Source organism: Camelus bactrianus, chromosome 7 (genome assembly GCF_048773025.1).
Source record: "Camelus bactrianus isolate YW-2024 breed Bactrian camel chromosome 7, ASM4877302v1, whole genome shotgun sequence".
Taxonomy (NCBI): domain Eukaryota; kingdom Metazoa; phylum Chordata; class Mammalia; order Artiodactyla; family Camelidae; genus Camelus; species Camelus bactrianus.
Window position 1 is genome coordinate 55,876,042 of NC_133545.1, and position 24,638 is coordinate 55,900,679.

General features: G+C 33.8%; 1 protein-coding gene across 3 annotated transcripts in view; it reads right to left on the minus strand.

Annotated features, from left to right (window-relative positions):
* The window catches only part of PHF14 (PHD finger protein 14), a 139,306-nt gene extending 116,986 nt beyond the window's left edge, over positions 1–22,320 (minus strand). For 2 of the 3 annotated variants that reach the window (XM_045508460.2, XM_010972069.3), the window contains exons 1-5: positions 21,885–22,319; positions 21,270–21,380; positions 13,289–14,079; positions 6,768–6,912; positions 734–893 (exon numbers count right to left, since the gene is read on the minus strand). In XM_045508460.2, the coding sequence (XP_045364416.1) occupies positions 734–893; positions 6,768–6,912; positions 13,289–14,079; positions 21,270–21,380; position 21,885 (1,208 nt within the window). In that variant the 5' untranslated portion in view covers positions 21,886–22,319. Of the gene's footprint in view, positions 1–733; positions 894–6,767; positions 6,913–13,288; positions 14,080–21,269; positions 21,381–21,884 lie in introns of all 3 variants that reach the window. The other variant, XM_074367428.1, reaches the window with a different exon arrangement.
* Positions 22,321–24,638: the final 2,318 nt, after the last annotated feature.

The window sequence follows — 24,638 nt, forward strand, 5'->3', positions numbered from 1 at the left end:
CATGCAGGCCCAGCAAGGAGATCAGTTTTCTGTGGCCTCCTCAACACAGACACCACACACTCCAGGCTTTGAACCACTGCCTAGCCACCCACTTGCTAAGAACTGCAGACCAAGTTCTGGCCCAGGCAAACCAACTTCTCTGCCATCCAGTAGGCTGTAACTATACTTTCTCTAACAAGACCTGAACCCCAGCCTTGTGGAAGAGGTCTTCCTTCCAAGTTTGTCATTCCCTAGACAATGTCCCTCAGCCTTAGAGTAGCAGCCTTTAGAGTTCTTTTATTTCTTATGGGTACTGTTTACCATAGTTTAGCAATTCTTTAAACATCCCCCTTTAAAACCACTGTATGGGTTCCATCTCCTGATATACTCTCAAAGTCAAACAGACATGAGTTCAAATTTAACCATTCACCAGCTTGTGGACATGATCAAATTAAAATTATGTAATGATCTGAGCTTCAGGTACTACCTATAAAATGGGAAATTTTACCATCTGTCTTATATGGTAATTACTAAGATTAAATGGGATTATTCGGTATAAAGGCAAATGCAGATAATCAATGGTCTTTTCTCCTCCTTGTCCTGATCTGTAGCCTACTGTTCATTTACTCTATGCCAAAAAGATACAAAGAAGAAATTAAATGACAGTGTGTAACTCAGAAAATCATAAACAGAAAAACAGAAGGAGATACATTATAAAGCAGGCATATTAACCCAACAGAATTATGACATCAACCTTCCAGCATCTGTCTCCTTGAAAATTCCATCCTGATTGGGACATAGTTCACAGCTAGGGGAAACACCACATTTACAGGCATCACAAAACCAAGGTTCAGTGGAGTTTTCAGAAGCTGAACTCATAATAGAGTCACTCTCTCCATCAACTCCATAGCAACCTAGGGGAATAAAAAAGTATGATTAAATAGTTTATTTTTAAACTCACATTTATAAAGTCACAAAAGAAAAATGGAAGGGAAGTGAAGTAGAGAAAAATTCTCAAAAATTAAGTTTACAAGAATGCTATTAAAATCAAAACTCAATAGTGAAATCATTTTATAAAAATATTTTTTCACCTACAATAGTGTATGCAACGAAATAAATGGTTCTTTAAAATAGTTTTAGACCCACTGAAAAAGCATTACAAAAAGGGGAAAATTTATGGTTCTTTAAAAAATTTTTTTAATTAAAAAAATAGGTAAAAATACAAGTTTTCATTAAAAAGAAACTGGAACTACTGAGTTTAGGAACTACTGATTAGTAAATATTTCTGAGCTTCCTTTGTACTGAATACTTAAATATATACAGAAGACTACATTCATGCAAAGCATACAAACAGAAACCCTCTGATTCGATTTTGGAAGATGCAGATTAAAATACAAATTCACACAACCATAAATGCAAAGTCAAGTATTAGTAAAAGGAAAATAATACAGAAACATGCACACACATAAATTAAGTTTACAGAACATACCAAAATTAATTTACTAGATGTCGTTAATAGGTCAACAGTCATGTGTATTTTATTCACACCGCAATACCACTCAATATAGATTACAATTAAAATAGCCTAGTAGGCAGAAAACTAAAAAGTTGTTTGCAACTATGACTTACATAAGCTGCCTCAAGCAAATCCCTTAGTTATTGCCAATCTTACACTATTCAAAGGCTTTATAACAGTGAACCTTAACATAATCTGAAAGTCACGTGAGAGAATGCCAAAGAAAAGTTTCAAAGGAGCTAGACTACTGTGTACTAGAAAAGCAAAGGAATCAAAACATTAATTTCTTTAGTATCACTAAATTGTGGTTGGTAGTAATTATTATCTTCATCACTTCTGTTTAGATACACATTTTTAAAATGACAAATCATAAAATGAAAAGAAAATAAAATTTTCTTCTTGGGAGAAGTTATTATTCTCACCAACACTAGAAAAATGTTCAGTATAGGTAACAGTAAGCAAAATATTTTATTCAAAGAAAAATCATAAAACAACAAAAATAGTCAATTTTATTTCCCAAAGGGTTAGGCAATACTACAAGGAAAAAATCTATTTTCTTTACAAAATAATGTTCTCTTGAGGCAAATTCTTTCATCTGTAGTCACACAAGGTAGGCAATTACCAAAATAAAGCCCCCAAAGGGGTATCCATTTTTTTTTTATCTCATTCACTCAAATCAAGGTAAATCACAGCAATTCACTCTTTTTAGAATAAAGCAAAATTTCCATTCTAATTTTTAAAGACTACACCACACACATGACAAACATCTGCCGAGATTAAACTACCTACAAACAACCTCAGAAATGATTTCTGAAGGCCTCTCATAGGAAAATCTTACTTATGATACCTAGAAGACTGGTATCATATGAGCTGAAAGAACAACCAGTAAGTGGGTAAGTATTTCTTCTTCACCTTCACTGCCCTTGAAGAATGATCCACATGGTATTATTACTTTTACAAAGTCCTTCACTTGCCACTTTCTCCTGCCACTGTTCCCATATTTCTTTGCTGCATCTGTTGGGTTTACTGAGCTATAGACCAAAGTTCTGGCATTTATATCCACTCTAAACCATTTTAATTAATGACTAAATACATTTTAAAATCTTTCTCTTGGGGGAAGAGTATAGCTCAAGTAGTAGGACACATGCTTTAGTATGCATGAGGTCCTGGGTTCAATCCCCAGTACCTCCTCTAAAATTAATAATTATAATAATATAAACCGAATTACCTTCCCCCTAGAAAAAAAAAGTAAAATAAAATCTTTTTCTTTCTACTATACAAAATACAACTTAAACTACCATAAAACAAGGTTTATTCTCTTCTACTTATCTAATTTTGAGAAAAAGATGCAATAAGTACATCTTTAATGTGACTATGGAAAAAAGACTTTTTTATGTGGGTAAACATACAAAATAAAAATTTATAGACATATAAAACCTATTTCATATAGGTTTTTCACGTTTTCAGAAAAAAACCCACGTAAACAGAAAAAAACCCATTTCAATGGCTAGCTAACTACTAAAACCTCTAAGTAACACATGCAACCTACATAAATCATATTTAATGAAAAATAATACAAAATGTGTTTGCAATTGTTTTGAATTATACAAGAGTGAGGGTAATCCAAATCAGTGGAAATTTTCCCCATTCAATTTGTCCTGGGGAACCAGAGACCTAGTCTTCCACCTTCTAGCTATATAACTGGACAAACCACAAACCAGGCTGAGTTACCTCATCTGCAATAAGCATTCAATAATATCTATTCTAATTATCTCTCAGTATAATAGAAAAGAAAAAAATAGTAACACAAAATTTGCCATTTGAAAATTTAAAATATTTTTTCTGTACTTAACATCCCACTCAATATAGATTATAATTAAAATGATAATCCTGCCAAAAGCACATATCCTGAATCTAATCATGAGAAAACATAAGAAAACCCCCAATACTGAGGGCTGGTATTCTTCAAAAATGGCAATGGCATGAAATACAAAAAAAAAAAAAAGATTTTAAATTGAGTAACATTGTCATTTATGAGAAAAAAAAATAATGTGCATGATACCTATCACAAATATAACCTAAAGATTAAAAAGCCAAAGTGCCTATTGACATATAAAGTCCAAATGAATATAACTTGAACATACTTCACTACCCAGTAAACATTCATAGGGACATATTTTAACATATGCTAAGAAGTAAAAATGCTCTAAAGCTAGGCTAATAGCAGACTGAAAAATAAACAAGGGGGGAACGTCTCGTAGTAGACCTCTAACAAATAGCAACTAAACCTAAGGGTAATTGCTGGCAAGTGCATTACCTAATGTTCTGTCATGTACTATGACATGTATCTGACATTTTTCTTCAGACACAGTGCAATCAATACATCAAGATAACCGACATCACAGTCAGGGGTACCCTACCATTACAAGTCAGTTACAAGATCTTGTCACAAAGCTGCTTATACTAAGTGACAAGTTGGAACCCAAAAGGAAAAGAGATTTATCTACATTTAGATGAAGTAAGTAGACAGTTATACATTTAATAAGCAACATTTAGAAAGCAATCTTTTAGCAAAATCTCAATTTAAAAACCTCTCTAAATTGTAATTACTTAAGCATAAGTATATATTTTTTAAAAAAGAAGATGAAAAAGAAAAGATAAAGGAAATATACCAAAACACTATTGGTTGTCTAGATACTGGGACTGTTAGAAATGTTTTCTATTCTCTCTATTCCATAGTTCCAACATTTTATTTAATATTCATGCAATATATTATGATAGATAGTTTTCTCTAAAATAAAACTTTTAAGAAATTCATGTTTAACCATGCAATGTTTAAGGAAAGTTGCATGGTCGAATTACAATATTGAAGTCTGTCACTTAGCTACCTGATTAAAAAACCAAAAAACAAAAACAAAACCTAGTAACTACAGCTTTACTATTATGCTTCCTATTATGCCTATTTCCCTTCTGGATTCATTAATTTTAGATAAAAATTCAGTTTGGAATTTGAAAAGTAGCAGAGAAACACCTACATATATGACTGTATAAAAAATGAACATTCTAAACAATGAAAAATACCACAAAGTTAAAAGGTACAGGACAGGGTGGAAAAAATACTTGCAAGGGTGGAAAGTATTTGTAACACACATAGCAGACAAAAGATTAATATTAAAAAAAATTCCACTAAAGTCAACAAGAAAAAGACAAGTAGAATGTATTAAGAAATAACACGAGAATGTACAGCAAGTAACAAAAAGAAGAAAGAAAATGATCAGATACCAAACCTCAAGATTAAGGTGAATACAATTTTAATTAAGAGACAATCTCCAAAACGCTAAAATAAAATTTACTAATATGCAGTGTTGCAGAGTTATCAAGTAGTTTGTACACTGTTGGTAAAAACATAAATAGAATCTTTTTGAAGGACAATCTAGCAAAGTTTGTTAAAAGTTTAAATGCACTTTTCTTTTGATTTAGCAATTCACTTCTAGGAATCTATCCCACAGAAATTATTACATGAATATATATGATACATATTCGTTAGCACTATAAGTGAAAAACTAGAAACAAAAAGAAAATACACTATAGTTGTACCATTTGATAGCTAACTACCTACCATTAAAAAAAAAATAACATATCCCATGTGTACTCACATAAAAAGAATCTCAAGATTAAGAGATGAGTGAAATAAAGTGAGTTATAGTGGAGAAAATTTTATGGAATTTATGTTATTTATTTATTAAGAGGTGGGGACTGCACAAGCTTGTATGTGGTGTATGTGTGTGTACGCGTGTGTAAACATGAGACAGCCTGAAGGGGCTCTCACTGGTCAAATTTGGGCAACTGAAGTATCAGAAAGAGTAATCAGGTTATAGATGATAATGGATGAGACCACAGTAATACTGAAAAGGAAAAAATGGACAAAGTTCTTTAGAAAACAAACGCTGCCTAAAAACTGTAGAAGGAATGACAGAATTAGAAAAGTCCCCACCTGCAGCCACAAATACAATAATTGATTCCGGCAAGACTGCTAAAAGCATTAAGTAAAAGGGCGTTAGGGAAACCTAGAAAACACCCTTTCAAACAATTGATCAAAATAACATCACCAGTAACTGGACAAATACACATTAACTGCTTCCTAATATAACACATTGAGAACACAACATAACTTCTGTGGTACCCCTGCCAAAAAAGCACATATCCTGAATCTAATCATGAGAAAACATAAGAAAACTCCAATACTGAGGGCTGGTATTCTACAAAAATGGCAATGGCATGAAATACAAAGTCTCAGAATATGTTCTAGATTAAAAGTGACTCAACAGACATGATGAATGCAATTCATAATCCTGGATTTTATTTTGCTAGAAATGACATTATTGGAGTGACTGGCAAAATGTGAATATAGTCAGCAGGTAATAGTATTCTATCAGTGATTTCCTGACTTTAATAATTATGTGGTTATATGAGAAAATACCCTTGTTCTTCATTCTTAAGAAATACACCTTGAGATATTTAGAGGTACTGGACATTATGTCTACAGTTTACTCTCAGAGAGGCAAGGAAAAAATTATTATATGAGAGACGATAAAACATACACAGCAAAATGTCACCATTTGGGAAATCTGAGTGAAAGGTATATAGAAATTCTTTGTATTCTTATTCATAACTTTTCTGTAAGTCAGAAGTTACGTCAAAATAAAAGTTTTTAAATAAAACAAAAAATATTACATTAGAAAAGGTTCAAGAATCATAATCAGGAAAAATACTTTCAATACAGTACAGTCGCTCCTATTTCAGACTTTAAAAGATGATCTTTACAAATCCTCCTTCCAAGTTCAAAAACTTAAAATTATAACTATGAAAGAAGAAACTATAATATTGTCAGATTTAGGTGTAACTTTTTAAATAAGACATTCTGTTGGACCAACATACTGGACTTTTTCCTACATCTAAATTTCAGTTAAAAACTAGACATAAATAACACCATGAAGAAAAGTATCATAACTTGGAATTTCAGAAAGATACTGATTTCCATATAGTGATACATATTTATTTTAATTATTTAAAAATATACTTTAAGTGAACACAATCTGAAAAATAACACCCATGATACTTTGAAAGGTCAGTATATCTTATTTCAATTGAAACATCATGAAATATTATAGAAAAACCTTAGAATGGTACATATATAAAATAACTGATTTTACTTAAATAAATGCAGTGTCAACCAGCCATTTATAAAGGAAACAAAACAAAGCAAAATTACCTTCATGGACTGTAATGCCACAATTATCACACTGAATTATTTCATCAGCATCCTCGCTATTATCTCCAAGACAAACACAGCAAATCAGAATATGGTCCATTTTTTGAGAACTCCAGTTTTGACTCTTCTCAAGAATCAGCGAGTCCTAAAATTAAAATATATCAGAAAATCACATATTTAAATTAAAAGGTAATTTTAATAAAGTCTCACTTTAAATCACTGTATGCATTTCCAAAATTACACTGCATACTCCATTATTTTAATAATTTCAAAGTATGCTACATTTTAGAAGCATATCTCTTTGTCAAAGGACCCTCTAAGTACCCTCTAAGTTTTCACTTCTCTGCAAGCCCCACATTCTCTCTCCTCTAGGAAAGGTAAAAGCAAGCTTGTAACCAAAAATTCTTCATCTGCTTTGCCATTCTGGATATAGTCTGACCCCTGAAACTAGAAGAAACGAAAAATTATCCCACAAGTAATTACTCATCCTATGTATGGGTTTTAAAAGTGTAAGACATGGTTCCTACACTTAGGAAGCTTATGAGCCTACCTAGAGGAGACAAGACACACACATATTAAACAGTAAAAAAATCAATTCAAGATAACATAGAAGCAAATATGTATGTGACGGCATAGTTACAGATGTTATACTCCTTTAGTGCTGGAGAATCCAGAATTTCCAGGGTCATCAAACCACTGGATGCTAGATCCACGAGAGCCTCATAGGAAATCTGTATATACAGGTACAGAAAATCATCTAAAAAAGAATTCAGATTGACTAGTTGCTAGAGGAGTCAGAGGACTCTATTAGATTTATGTCAAGAAATATCCAGTGAAATCTGGTAATAAAGATACCTAGTTAATTGTAATATAAAATAAGAAGGAAGATGTATTAATAAATAAATATATTTTAAAAAGGTGGGGGAAGAGTGTGCTCCATCTAATTTAAACCTTCTGCATTATGGATTTAAACTTTAAATGATAAATTAACAAGATGATTCTTTTCATAATTAACAGATCGGGCTTAGCATTACTTATTTTATTATTAGCATCAGCATATAATAAAAGATGGCACTTAGGTCTATATATTTTCATTTAAGAACCTAACCATATTCAGAAACAAAATAAATTAGTTTCTTATCACATATTCATTAACTATACTGTTTCATATTAATATTTTTTATATTTTTATATTCTTTTAAACACCAATATCCAAAAGTAACATTTAGAGTCATCATTTCAATAGCAATTTGTAAATGAGATTTGAATGACACTTGACTATCACAATCAATAACATTCTTTCAACACATTTTCTCTGTAATAAATCTAAACTTGCAGCTGATCTGAAAAACAAATCAGAAAAGAATGCAAAAGCTAACAAGGAAGCAGTGTCATTTCTCTTGAGAATCCTAGTACTTTAAAATTTTGTATTTTGCTTCTTCTTGTTATAAAACCAACTACAATACCAAACAAAAGTAGTTTGGGGCTTTGGACCTGGTGAGCAAATAAAAGCAAAAATTTCCTATTTAAAAAAACTCATGTTTTATAACATTTTGGTACAGTGAACAAAACAAAAATCTGCCTGGCTTTTTATCCCATTAGACAAACTTCAAATGTAACAGCATTTGCCTAAAGGCCAAAAGATCTTGAGTTTCATTCTCAGCTCTCACTAACAGTTGAACCTCGAAGCTGCAGTTTTCTCATCTGTAGAATGGGATGATAAAAATACCTATTTCATCAGGTTGTTTTAAGAATTAACAAGATAATGGCAAGAATGTTCCCGAGACATACTAGGCACTCAATAAATGTTCATTTGCATTCTCCTTTCCTCTGAGCTTCTTTCTTATAGGTGATCTAAGAAAAGAAACATGAGCTGACCATTTATTACACTGGGGGATCTTCCTTGGAACCCCAAAAGAAAAGTGATAAGCCTCAACAAGCACTGCTACTTTAACTAGTCTCCCATGGTAGGTCCAAAAAAGATTTTCTTAGAATACTACATCTAGGTTAAAAAAAAAAAAAATCAGACCAGAAAAAGACCTAGCAAACAATCAGAGTTTGATGACTGAGACAACTCATGTTAATGGACTCTGCCAATATCTCTATGGTGGAATTACAACTAATCAGTCCTTGAAAAAAGGTTTATCCATGTGGCAAACAAGTAAATGTCCGTGAATCAGAAAAACTAGCATTAACAGGTAGCTCTAATTCCATTATTTTCCTACTTTTCCATCTTGCTCAGAAAAACAGTAAATAGCTACATTATATCTCTACCCCACTTTCTCTCTACACATACTACCATTTAGAGGCTGAGAGAGCAAAATCAACTGGTAATTCTGGCCCTCTAATCCCCATCATTTGAGACTTTTACTAGAAATTAAATACGAAGAGATGGAAATGGGGTTAACTAGAGCCCTACAGTACAACCAAACCAAATGGCTGATAATGTTTCAATGGAAAAACCAAACAACACACTCTCTTAAAAAGTTATGCTCTAAGTTGTCTTTAATAGGTCAAACATGGGTTTGAGCATACTTACGATGATCAGAATATAAAAGCCAATTTTGTATCAATTTTTATTAGAATATTTCTGAAGATATGTATCATTTCTCAAGTTTCTGAAGAAAATATTTAAGCTAAAGTTTTAACCACAAAATACATCATTTGAAAATATGATTTTTACATAAATATAGAAATTGGGAAAGTGGGCTCCGAATGGCACATCTAGAATATAACTATAATATTATGAAATAATTTAATGGTATCTAATGGTAATTATAAGAATAAATGGCACACTAGAGTAACAAATCAATGACCCTTTATAGTAAATTATTTCATTTTTTCCCCTTGGGGTTTAAAATTTACACCAAAAATGATACTGCCCAATATTTTCCATATTTCCACGAAAATATGTTTAGTGTTCATTTATATATGTATTCCACAAAGATGATTATAAGTAACATATATAAAAGGGTAAATTCTAACTTATATATACGCATTTAATAGAAGGAAATTCCAGCACCCTCCATATAAAATTAGAATGAAGAGAATCCAATTACTCTGAAAAAGAAAAAATTATATCAAAAAGTTTGACCAATAGTTCTTCCTTTAAGGTTTTAAAGAAGGTTTAATTCTCAAGAATCTCAAGTAAGTTTTATACAGTGCTGCAAACTGATTTTTTTTAGGCCTTAGAGCAATTTGTTTTATTTTGGAATGTATACAAAGTCAAAGGATTAATAAGTTAGAAGCCCCCAACAGAAGTGGTATTTACCAATTCTGGCAAAACGTTTACCCTTTAATTAGCAAAAATCAGATGACAATTGCCATTTCTTCACAATGCAAGGCATCTAGTCCGCTTAACAGAGACTTTTATGGGGGAAGAAAAAAAAACTTCCATCTGAAAATTCCTACTGATTTTCTGTCATGTTAATTCTCATCCAAAGCTTTAGTTTCAAAGTCCTGAAAATGGGAACCTTATCTGAAAATGCTACACAGCCCTCCCCCAAAAATTTACTTCAGAAAACTAAGACAAGATAACCTTAGTGAATCTCAAAAATTTCAACATAAACGTAAAAAAGACATGTAACCATACTCAAAGGGGATTGTTCAGATTGCACTAAATTAAAAAAATTCCATAATGTCACTGATAGAGGCATGTGCCAATATGCAAAAAATGCAGGTCATCAAATGCTCAATTCTAGAACAGTACTTCTCTCAAAGTGTGGTCTTGGGAACTCTCTTTTAGGGGATCCAAAAGGTAAATACTAAGGTTATTTGTGTTTTCACTCTCTCGTGGGTATACCGTGAAGATTTACAGAATCTACATGATACGGGACAGTATCATCGATCTAATAACTTGTGTGCTTTTATACATCTCGATATTTTGAAATTTCTGAATTTTAATTTGAAATGATAACTATCAAAAGATATAACTATATGACTAATGATTGGGGTCCTCAATTTTTAAGAGTATAAAGGTGTCCTGAATCAAAAAGTTTGAGAAGCACTGCTCTAGAGTATTTCAAGGACTACAGCACAGGCATGGTAAGCCCATTACGAGCCAATAGTTATAAAAGGCCTCCACTCAAAAAAAATATCAAATTCCCCTAAGAAACTTCAAAATTATAAATTCTTGGGCATCATTTACAGGATACCCAACAGCATATCCCTACAAAAGCACTTGACCCAGCAGCCAAGAAAAAATGTGTCTGCTTATAAACTAAATATAATTCTATTATGTGTTCTAAATGCACGTTTTCAACCATCTATACTACAAAGCAGCATTTGAAAACTTAAAGTAAAAGCAGAGAAAAATAAAATTTCAAATACAACCTAATATATACATCTTAACTAATGAACAACTGGCAAGGTATCACTACCTAAAATAACCAGGAAGATTAAGATACAAACATTGGCCATAAGACAACAAGGATTAACTTTAGTCACCTTTTTACAAAATTAGAATTATATGAATAGCAAATTTAGAAATACAAGATAAAAATAATCTCAATTGATTAGTTTTTATTAAAATTTAATATCTAATCTGACATTTACACAGAACTAGAATCTCAAAAATTACTGAAGAGTCTGAAAAATAGTCTTGGGGGAAAAATCAGTTATCAAGCTTTCAGGTAAAATACTATTGAGTGAAAATTAATATTCTATAAATTCATCTACATTTCTGCATAGGACAGAGCAAAAGGAAAATTAACACAAAAGAAATTAATTTAGCTACTATAAGAACCTTCATGACAACTTTATCAATGCACTTTTTCAAGAAGTGCTCTGGAATCTCATTCATTTGGGACTGTTAACCTAAATAAAGTCCCATTATTTCCTAAAATCTTTTCTGGTAGGAAAAAACTAAATAGCATAAGTGGCCTTCAAAAGTATCATAAAGGATAGTCTACAATCTCTGAAGCAATTTGTTATGTATTACAGATTAACAAATGGATAATTTATATACATTTTAAATGGCAAATCTCTACACATATGCAGGTGTTCCCCTACGTCTTGGCATAAATCTAATCCATACTGCCTCTATCACAAACCAGCCTACTTTTGTGAATGTCAGGCTAATAAAGAAAACCATACTGCCAAAGGAAACTAGCCAGTGGATACAGACTGAGTACTAAGTGCTACAAAATAAACTGGCTACATGCCTAAAACAAGTATGAACAATTGGATTTTCCATACTTCTGTTTCCCTAAATAGGCACTGGGAATAAGGAGCTGTCTATGCTACATTGTTATGAATACCATACTATATTCCAAATAACACTTCTCCTTTACCTGAAGATAAGAATTAGGATAGCACTGAAATCAGGCAATGGTCTTCTCATGAAAATGGGCAATCTAGAAGTTAATCAATGTTCATAATCTAAAATATAAACTGCTGTTTCATCTCTATTGACATAACCCCTCCTACAGATTATTCTGGTAACAAAACACCAAAATGTTAAACAAAACTTACTTAAAATAGAAAATCACTGCTATGCAAAACTTGTAAGCAGATGAAATATAAAAGAACAAATAAAGCATAGAAGGGAAATCTACCAGTTTAACCTATTTCAATAATATGAAAGAACAAAAAATAAGTGCTTGTTAAAGACATGAATTTTTATGACTAAACACAGTAATGGAATGACAGACTTCGTTATTATAGTTCTACATGTGATGTAACAGGTACATCTACATGTAAGACGACAACTCAGTGTTTCTTTTGAAGAGAAACATACATAAACACACAGACAGACACAAATGCGTTTGACTGAAGAGTCTTGAATGTTGCATCTTGGGCCCAATGGATAAACCTAACTTTCAGTAGCAGAACTTCAAGTGGAAGAACTGAGTCATTACTGTAGCTTTATGATAGAAATGTTTGTTTTAGGATAGAACTGTCTGTTTTCATTTCTTTGTAGAGAGAACTTATTCACTAAATATATGTAAATATACAGTTTGTATTAATTCCCATATATCTAAAGCAAAGATCTGGTGACTATTCAGATCATGGGTGCTAGAAAGGAAAAAGGAATTAAACTTTAAAATGAATCTCTAAAAGTCTAAGACAATCATTCAGTTGTCTGTTGCCCTGCTCAAAAGTATTCTAAAAGTCTACGTTTTTACTTGTATATGCATATAGCTAAGTTGAAAGAGAGGTGACCTTTGTTTTCATAATCCACTCAGCACCATTCAGCGGTCCTATGAACAACGGAGTGGGAGAACAGAAAGGGGAAAGGAAAACTCTACTATTTCCCAAGGGTCTGGATATAAAAATATTTCTCTACGTATACAGACTATGAGCTCCTTGAGGACGGTGATTGTGAGCTCCTTGAGGACGGTGACAAATAGCAGATACTCAATAAAGATTGGTTGACCAAATGAATAAATGTTATAGTTAGGGTGCTCATTCACTCCAATAAACAGGATTTCAAGGAAGCCACTTAATATAATGGGTAGAACGGTTTAGAGAATTCCCTTTTCCCCAGACAGACAGATATCATAAAAATTGGGTTGATCTACCTCATTACTCTTGCTCTGAGATAGTGTCAGGCTATCATTGGTCAGTTCCTCATCATCAGCACTGTTTCTGCTAAGAACTTTACTCTTCTTCTTCTTGCAAACCCCTTCACTGGCAGGGCTGCTATGATCTTCATCATTGCCTTCATCATTCTCATCCTCATCACTGCCACTTCCCTCATCTTCATCATCCTCGTTGTCTCCATCACTTCCTTCTTTCTGAGATGCAGATCTTCCCTTTCTTTTTACCACAGTGGGTCGCCAATCATTGTCATCTTCACTGTCATAGTCATCCATGTCATTCAGCTCTTCCATGGATACAAAATCCAGAAGTGGTCGATTTCGACGAAGGTTCCACTTTTTTGGCTCACTGACTTGTTCCTCTGTAGTTGTCGTAGTGGGGGCTGAAGGAGATGTGTTAACAGCAGGAGGACTTGTGGCTGGTGTGGTGGAAGCAGCAGAAGCAGCCACATTATCAGATACTGTTGCTTTTTCTTTCTCCTTCTCTTTCTCTTTTTCTTTGTCCTTCTCTTTCTCCTTTTCTTTTTCCTTCTCTTTCTCCTTTTTCTTTCTAGGTCTTTCTCCATTCTCTTCTTCTTCCTTCTTTTCTACTTTAACTAACTGTTTTTCTGATGACAGTATTTCTTCCTCTGCAGAATTTTTAAGTTGTTCTTCTTTTACTTTAATGTCTTCATTCAGTTCTTCCTCTAAAATATTTTCTTCAGAATCACTACAGGAACCTTCTCCACTGTCCTTTGAAGGATCTTCACTTCCATTACCACTCCCTTCAGAATCTGTTGAAAATATGAGAAAAAAAAAACCACACATATGTATATACATACACACACACACACACAACGCTGACACAAATGAAACCACCAAAATTTGTGAATAACTTGCAAAACAATATAAACAAATTTAAGTCAAAGAATGGTAGACATTCCCAACCTGATTAAATAATAAATCAATGAAGTTGGTATAATGGTTTTAGTTAAATACAGCATTAATGAAGATGAATATATGTAACTCTAAATTAAAATATGCTTTAAAACAAGAAGTACTATTTTGCGTCATATAGCTCATGCTATATTTGGTAACCAAGAGGCATTTTTTTTTCTTAAAAGTAAATGTGCTTCTTTTTAAATTGAGCACTTGATTTTAACATTATGATACTATAATACAGACCAAATTCTTTTTTCTCTTACATCTTCCTTTCGTAAATTATATGGACTTACAAGCACTGAGTCACATTCAGAAGAAAAATCTGACCCAAACAACTGTTTCATTTATTTCATTCTTTATCCAGCAAAAATGAATATAGAAACTTATGGCAGTCAAGTTGTCTTAGGTATATCCCCAATATACCAATCAGTTTTAGGAGCACCAAGTAAACAAATGAAGAACAGACAATACCAACGGCACAGAAAATGGAAGTTGCAAGAGAAGTTATCAGTTATTCTGCTAATAGAATACTGTTCATATCAGTAAAAGAATCATCTAAACTTTCAAGAATTCTAGGCAGTAACTACTACTACAGCCCTTAGAATGAAAGAAATTAATGAATTTTTTAGAAAACTAATCCACCTTGGAAATGAGCAACCACAGCAGTCACTAAAAAGATAGACTGAGGACATTAAAGAGTTCATGCAGGACCATAAGCTTTCTAAGTCTTCCATTCCTGCCTCGAGTAGCCTGGGCCCTCTTCAACCAACACTACTCAGTAACATTCTAGTCCTCTTTACACATAATCAAATAAATAAAAATCTAAAATATCTGGGGAGAGGGTTAAAAAAGCAGGGAAGCAAGAGGAAGTGGGACTCAAACCAGTCACAGTCAGGTCATGGCCAACGTCAATAGTAAAATCTGTAGGATGATGAATATTTTGCACCTATAACCAAGAAAAGGGTAATAATAAAATAGTGGAAAAAGTTCATGTTTCCACACCATTTTAATTTCTGTTAACTCAACCAGCATTAGCCTCTATAATTATCTGGTCATTAAAAGCAAAGAAAGTTGGGGGGGACTGTATAGCTCAGTGATAGAGTGCATGTTTAACATGCACGAAGTCCTAAATGTAATCCCCAGTACCTCCATTAAACAAACAAACAAACCTAATGACCCCCACCAAAAAAAAGAGGAAAAAAAAAGTACAGAAAGTTATCTGTAATTAGTATCTGGTTTCTAAAATACCTCAGAAATTCTTTACAAATGGCTGATTTAAAAAATCCTGTAAATTAAATCACATTAAAAAAAAAGACTAACATTAGTGGATTTGAATCAACCTATAAAATCATTGTCAATCTCAAGATTATTATACAGGTACCCACATCTTATTCAGGACTGTTGTGAAAAAACACTCTTATCCTAAACAGTCTTGCAGAGGACACAAAAGCAGCGTCATGTAGGTCAACAATCCCTTATCTAAAACTTTTAGAGCCAGAAGTGGTTCAGAATTTAGACTCTTTTTTCAGATTTTAGAAAGGTAGCATGGTGTATGCACAAAATATTATACCAACACCTCCAGCGAGGTTTATGGCACTATCCTGTAATCAAATACAGTATCTCTGAAGTGAAAAGTATGAATATTTGCAAGTATGATAAGTAAACACTACAAATAAACTCCTATCCGTTTTAGCCAGCTTTTTCCATCAAATAAGTTAATGCCAAACACCTTTGGATTTGTGGGCTTCTTGGATTTCAAAGAGTGTGGACCCAACATCACTTACAAATAGGAGACTTATTTTTAGTCCAAGAGCTGTACAAATCATTAAGGAAAAAATGATTTTTTTATATCACTCACAACAATTAAATTCAACCTACCAAGAAAAAATACCTCTGGTAAAAAAAATAATAATTTCTAGCTATCTTTAGGTAAGGAATACAATAAACAATAAGCAAAGCTGACCAAACACTCTTAACACAAAGATAGATCTCCATGCACAGTAACAAAAGAAAACTGGAACATTCTGCAAGCAATGCTATAATTAAGAGAGATGGGAGATGGAGAAAAGGTACTCTTCTTTTGGATTAACCTTGTAGAATTTTTTCTTAAGTTACTAAAAAGTACTCTTAATAATTTTTACCAATAAAAACATAGCAGTAGATACAAAAGAAAGATCAACTGGAGCACAAACGTGGGCTCCTGAACAAAACAGAGACCAATCCAACTTTGCTACTACTTGGAAATTTTACAAAATGTCAAGAATTAATGCAATTTTGTTTTAGTTGTTATTGCCAATGCCAATCAATTAACTTTAAAAGTATAAGGAAAATGATACTCTTTGATTCTGATTTTGTTGTTATCATGCCTGAATAGAAATCACTTTTTAAAAGATTTAAATGCTTTATATCTGTTTACATTATTAGAAGCATGTCAAATTTTTCCACAAATCTAAATCCTAGTAGCTTACCCAACCCTTCATTCTCCAAATAACACATTATCCATTCTCCAATTGCGGGGATCATGAATGTATCAAATTTTATCTTTCTTTGATTTCTGAAAAATAACTTCTTTATCTGATTAGTCATCACTTCTTTTTGGTACACATGCACTTGACGGATGGAGATAAACAATATTTAGCTACAAGCATTACTTAGTAATACTGACCAATTGAGAAGAAAATCAGAGTCCTTAGCTGTTTACAACTGTATTTTTGCAGGCTAAAATGAAAATTTTCCTATTTCTACAAATTCAAATATTGTTCCAAATTTATCACTCTTACATCCTAAAAAAAAAGTAATAATAGTCTAGAGAAATAAACCAGATACTTTAAATACAGCTATCGTAGGTATAAGAACAGAGTTAGTTCCAAGTATACAAAAATTTTTTTTACTTTAGAAAAAAATCTTTAAAATTGAAATCCCCACTTCCTATTTGTTAAATAAAAGGTACTCTTTCTTAAACACAATATATTATAACCTCTCCAAGCAATAGTTATTTCCACTAACAATTAAACGTTTTACAGTTGTAGAAATTACAAATCAACCTTCAAGAATCCCTTCACAATATTCAGTGTTTAAGTTTCCCCCATGATAAATATTAAATAATCAAATCAGTGTGATTTAATTCAGAGTTTTATGTTAGCTTTGCAATATAAAGAATCATCTTTGTTCATCAACTTTAATTATTTACCTATTCTGTTCATTGATCTTGTGCAACAGTAATTAGTGTTATAAATACATACAACAGATAACAGACAGATCACCAATCTTCTAGTTATTCAGTTATCATCTTGGGAAAATTTTTAACTAATCCAGCATATCTCTTTTTAAAAAGCCAGTCAGTCAACATAACTCATCCTCTACTTCTGAGTCTAGTTCCAGCTGTGTCATTTCACATTTTCTTGGTAAATCTGGACCAGTGGTTCTCAAGTAGAGATAATTTTGTCCCAGAGAGGACATCTGGCAGTGTCTAGAGACAGTGGTTGCCACAAAAGGGCAAGGGTAGGGGCAGGGGTTAGGTAGGGAAGATGCTATTGGAATTTTGTAAGTATAAGACAGGGATGCTGCTAAACAACCTACAACACAAAGGACAGGCCTCCACCACAAAGAATTAACCAACACAAAATACCAATATAGTGCTGAGATCGAGAAACCCTGATGTAGCATGTAATACCTCAATTTGACCTCCTACCTTCCCAGGCTCATCTCTTCTATTATTCTTTAACTCCATCTTGATTCCCAGATATAAATTATGTTCTCCAGCCTCCACATTTTTAACACCTAATGCTTCCCCCCAACCTAGGCTGCTTCTCTTTCAATTCCTAGTCCAACTCTCATCTCCTCAATGAACAGTCTAAAGCAGTCTCGTCTCCTTTGAAAGACTTGAATTACACAAGTGATCATCATGCCTTATAACATCTATCCACTATTTTATTTATTTAATTATTCTAATATTATTACTATTTGTGAATTTACCATAACATTCAGCGAAGCGCTTTTAAAACAAAACTACAATTGATCAATGAGCATATCTTGATCCACTTAGCCAAAGTCAGTTTAAGCACAAAATACTATCAAAAGCAAAGCCTCAGCCTGACTCTTCCAACTAAATTGGTTTTTGGCAGTTTGGATGAACTAAATTAACTATGGCTCAAGACCTAAGGTTAAGCATTTTACTCTGGCTAAGGGGTTGGGGAGACACAGCATTGCTATTTTGTCTTGTTAAATAAAAGTAATACATGAACTCATCCCGAAAAACATTCCAATTATATAGCAGATTACTAAATGTAATTGATCCCATCCTAAATGTGTCCTATCCTATCCCCAATCCTAGGTCCAAGTCTCAAATATAGCCACTTTAGGCCAAACCATGAAATTGCTAAGAATTAACTGTCTTAGGTATAAAACTGACAATTTCAAATGGTGCCAGCCAACATTTCTATGGATAACTCTAATACACTTATGCCCTGTTTTAGGACTAATTTTAAAATTTATTTATTGACTGTCCTCAATCAAAAGTGAGAAATTTAGCTCTACATTCACATTAGAGATTTAAATAAATGATGATCTATTTTCAGTTCATAATTGTCTAAAGCGAGAAGCTAAAAATTATTAACTGTTGATTATCACTTGCCAATCCTACTGGCAGGTCATTTTTGAGCAATGTTTTTCTTTTTCTGTTTTATCATCTGAGAAGCACATAAATAAAATTATGTCTATCTGTAAAGGCAATAATCTTTCAAGAATGTCTATGTTTATTCTTAAAGCCAAACCAAAATATGAAGTTTTATAGTCAGAATTTCGGATTTCAAAATGAAAATCAGAAGAAACTGATGCATTGAAGCCAGCTAAAAATTGAGGCTAGCCAATTTAACCATTTTAACATTAAGTTTGAAGGAATCAGTAGTTCACTAAGTCATTTCTACATATTGCCTTGAAAGAAGCTATGATCAGAAAGATGTTTAGCTATTATCTCTCCACCTCCAGTTTAACCTATTACTAAGAAGAGTTGGGATTCCACAAATTCAACATGTTTGAAAAACAGTGATAAGTCTAATGTCTTATTTCCTATAAAAGTCCAACTATCTCACGCAAAGAGAAAGGATTCAAACAGGAAACACTGGTAATCTAAGGTAAGCCAACATCTCAGTTATGTCAGACAACAATGCTCCTTAAACAAGAGTGGAAAATATGATTCCATTTTTACTATTAACTATTTCAAACAAAATCATTTTCTACTAGACTCTCAATTATAACATACCAAGAACTATACAGATAAATATGTGACATTTGGGGCCAGGCAAATAAATTTGAAGTATATCAGATTAGGTAACATAAAGTATATATTTTTGAGTGCTTTTAGGAAATATAAAAAAAAAGTATCAACTTCACAAAACTCATTCTACTACTTTTCACAAATAACAGAAAATTCCCATCAACTATGATTAAAATTTAACAAGGCCAGGAACCTCTATTTGGCTTACTACCAAAAATTATTTTGAGAAAGTAATCTGTATCATTAGATTGTTTTAACCCTTGCAAAGAGAAGTGATACATCTCAATAAACATAAAGAGAAAAATTTTCTGCCAAGTCAAGATTCATTGTCACAAAAATAATTATGGAATACTTAAAGAAATTAAGCTTTGGAGGTTTCCCCATAATGGTATTCAAGTAAGTCATAACTTCTGAGACCCTACTATTTTGTCAGCTTACAATCTCAACGTGACAAACCAAAGCTACATTCTAGCCAAGATTATTATTTTCTTACAAGGCTTTCACAAATAGCACTAAAATAGGTTTGGATTTTACCTCCTTACCCTTCTTTCTTTTCCTTCTTTGGAAGTACCAAACAAAAGCAAACTAAATGGGAGATGTAAGAGCTGAGAAGTAAAGATTTTAAAAAGTTAATCAAGATAAACTTAACTTTGCTTGCTGGCAGTAATCTCAATAGTCACCTTGAAATAGTAAGTAAGTAGTTTCCATTTAAGATTACATCTATCTACTTTTAGGATCTAAGCAGTGAAAAGACTAAAAATGTTGGGAGTCAAAAGAGTTGGATTAGATCCATTTAGGCCTAAATGACCTCATACAAACTCTTTAAATTTAGAGACGCTGTCATCTGTAATATCTCCTCTACAGAGTTATCGTAAAAAGTAAATGAGATTATGGAAACAGAAAGTTCTCAGTAAATCACAATACAAATTCTCCTTGTTGATGCATTAAAAGTAAAATAGTAACACAACATAACCACGTTTCATCTCTTCCTATCACACCTAGTAGGAAAAGAAAAAGAAAAAGGAAAACCAGAGGAAAGGAGATATGACCAAGCATTGATAATTCTTTGGAAGAACATTTAAAAACTGTTAAAGGGCTTTAATTTCTTACTTTAAATATCCATCAAAAGGTGCAGAATTATAAGTAATTTTTATTATTCACATGTGTACTAGTATTTTTCACACAAAATATTTAGATGCCATTTGTATTTCTCTGATTGCTGCAATTAAAACTTTGTATATATATGTGTGTGTGAGTTACAATGAACAAAAGATAAGAGAAAAACCGTACTGTTTTTCACTTTCGTTCAATGTGAATATGACTTTTTTTTAAGTTTGTTGTTTTTAAAACTATAAAATACAATGAGCAAGGATGAATGCTTTGTACTTCAGATTTTTAAAAGGCCCAATCCACAAGTTCCAGCACCCACCAAAATACAACTTTTTACTTTGGTCAGTTTTGTGGGGGTTTTGTTTTTTATTGAGGAACAGTTGATTTACAGTATCACTGCAAGTCTGGAATAAGTCCTTTTCTGCCTGATAATTATCTGAGTATGTATCAACAAAAACAGAAGCAGTGATAATATCTAGTGATAGGATTTTAGGGAACGTGGAAAATCAAATGGATAAAATAAAGTTTATGTGCTTTAACTTTATATGGGCATTTTTTTTATATTGGCATTTTAATCAAAACTGATTCTTTTTAAAAGAGTGAAAATTAGCCCAACTCCAGAAAGCTGGGAAAGGGAAGCAAAAAGGAAACATTTACCTGAAGCATCTCCAACTTTAAAATCACTGTCATCTGAACTATCATAATCGAGAGCTTCTAGCAGAGAAGCTGCCAAAGGCTTCACCTGCCTCCTCTTGGAGCTGCGATCCACTGTTGAGAGAAAAATATTACATCATCACTCATAACCACACCCAGCACAAGGGAGCCCTGTGGTTCTGAGGGAAGGTACAGATGACCTCATGCAGGTAGTACAATATTTGTCTAATTCAGTTCTCGGCAAAAGGTGTCAGGGAACACTGGCTGGCGAGGGCCTGGCAGCTCCACGGGAAGCTTCAGCCCCAAGGTTTTGCAAACGCAAACGCGAACGCAGGCTGACCAAAAAAGAAACTGACCCACTTGCACATCTTGTTTCTGAGACTCGCTAGTAATCCCTCACTTGGACACCACTGACTGTTAAGTCAACAGTAAGAAAATGCAGAGCCCAAGGAATTTGACAAAAGCTATGTTCATTCCCAGGGGCCGTGGAGGGGGAGCGTCCACGAAGGGTCCAAGCTTCCTGAATGACCCTCCCACCCCCGCCCAGCTCCCGCCGGCCCTGACTTCTAGAAGGGCTGAAACGGGACAGTCTCCCCGTGGAGGCGCCGACACACTTACTAAGGAATCCGAGGTGGTCGTTTGGAGGACACCTAGGGAGAGGCTGTGGGAGCCCAGGCAGCGCGAAGGTCGAGGACTGAGACCGCGGAAACAAGTCCAAAAGATGCTACCGAAAATGGGCGGCGGCGCGAACCAGACCGAGGCGCCCCAGGTGCAGCCCTGCAGTTCCCCTCCCGCCCCCCGCCCCCTAGTCCTCGCAGAACCGGCCCCGGCCGCTCAAACGCCGCCTTTTTGGGCTCCCCGGCCTGAAGCGCCCTCCGGCCCAGCACCGCAGCCAACCTGGCAGCCCTGGGGAGTAAACTTCCCCCGTTAAAACACTTAGAAAAAAAAATTTAAAAACTTTATTAGCCTGCAACAAAAGCCCCAGATTTTACACAGGCCGGTTGCCTGAGACAATAGAGAAAGCAACGACCCGGATACAGCTCTGAAGAGAAGGAAGTGAAAAACAGAAAGTAGAGAGCGGCCCTCAGGGCAGGAGGACCCGAGAGCGCGTGCGCTGAACTCGCCTCCACGCTCCCTCTGAGAGGAGGAGCCGAACGGAGCCGAACAGAGCCGAACGGAAACCGGGAGGGAGCCGAGCGGAGCTGAGTAGCGCCGAGGGAGAGCAGAGAGCTCTCTCCGGTTGCCCGCCCACGTATCTCTGAGGCTCCGCATTCAGTCCAGTTTCGTGGGAGGCCAGTTTTCGTTTCTGACAAGACTGAACTGGATGTGTGTCCCCTTGAATGTGGAGCTTCCTTGCATACATTTAGAGTATTTATTTTTTGAGATTAATTTTTAAATCCGTAAGAATATGAGGACAGTATACACAACCGGATTTGCCGGTCCTTCAAGTTTCAAACGCCACACTTACTCACATACGTTAATTAAATTTTAAAACATTAAAATGTTAATGTTAAATTTTAAAATTAAATTTTAAAATATTAAAGTGTTAGAATCTGAAGCAGTATTAATACCTTTTAAATGTTTATATATCAAGGATAGATAAAGATTTGGATGAAGCTGATACAATTCACTCATTTATTCTGTAAATAATCCATCTAGTGGTAATGTTTGTAACGTGGGGAAATATGAAAGACTAAATTAAACGCATGGAAATCGAATCATACAGTGCAGTAGTGGCGCTTACTCTTTAAAGAACCAACTGTTGAATTCGTTTGTAAACTGAAATTGAATTTTATAACATTAAATTCGAAAAAATCAGTAAATATTTAGGTAGGACAATTTATGGGATGATTACATTGAGGCTGAACCTTCAGCAAGAGGGTTATTATCTTTTCTCTGCCAGAGCTTAAGATACAATTGAGGATACAAACAAGTCAACAAACAATTGCTATCTGTTGTGAAAAGGACTTACAGAGAAAAATAAACATGCTAAGAGCAGTCTTCCTGGAGAAAGTTATGTTTAGATCCAGACATAAAGCGTCTGAACTGGGCTGGGGAAGGGAGAAAGAAACAGGGGTTCCAGATCAAGGAAAGGACATGTGCAAATGGTCAGGCCTAGAGAGCCTGACTAGTCAGATTCCCCAAAAGCTGGGCTACCTCTAATGCTTCAAGACATTCTACCGTAACAGTAGACACTGCAACCTCATCTTTCTATGTTCCTCATCACTGCTAAATATGCAATCTCTCTGAACCTCCAATCTGTCTGAAACTCTAGTCTGCTGACCCAAACTACCACTGCTATGTGCCCACTCAAACCTTTCGATTGTGCTTTAGGAACCTCCATGCTGGAATTTTAAAACTTACCCAGAAAATCCTGTTCCCTTTCAATGATCACTCTTGTACATCCTTCTATAAAATGGAAAGTTACCCTGCAACCCTCTCAAATGGAAGCCACTCATTTCCTCAACATCCAAAGGTGGTATCTGATTCTTAATGCTCTACACTGGCTTCCAGATCCATTATTTCTCCAATCAAAAGCCTAGGAACTTAAATATTTAACCAGCTCAACTCTGGGAACTTCACTGCCATTCTGCTTCAAACATTAACCACACTTTAGATTGTCTAATCTCTGAAATTATAAACCTATAGATTCTACTCTCTCACAATTTCCTGCATTCATTGGGAGGAATTATTCTGAATTATTTAAAAGGAAAGTGAGATTCCAAAAGACGGCATTCAAGTTTCTATAACAGAAAATCCTACAAGTAGATTTTCTAAATGAAATACATAAAAACATTTAATTTTATAAATAGTACTTAATTGTTCTCTAAAAACCGGCTATACTAACATATACTACCACCAGGAGTGCATGAGAATTCTTTCCAATTTTCCAAACCCCTGGTCATTAACTATTAGCAATCATTTTTTTAACTTTTAATTTTGAGTAATTTTATATTTATTGAAGTGTGCAAAGAAAATACTGAGTTCCTGTATATTCTTCACCCAGCTTCCACTAATGTCAACATCTTGTATAACCCTGGAACACTGACCAAACTGAGAAATTAACATTAGTACAATATTATTAACAATATTATTAAGTAAAATTCAAATTTCACTAGTTTTTCCACTAATGTCCTTTTTATCTTCCAAGATCCAATCCAGGGAACTATATTGCATTTATTTATTTTTTAAATTAATTTTATTTTTATTATATATTGCATTTAGATTAGCAATCTTTTAAAACTTTTCAATCCATGTGTTAAAAGGGGGGGAAAAAGACAAAAAGGAAAAAAATGGAAGAGAGAAAGGTAAAATTTAATTGCTTTTTAAATTTGCATTTAATAAATGTGCAAGAGACTGACAGTTGTCTCC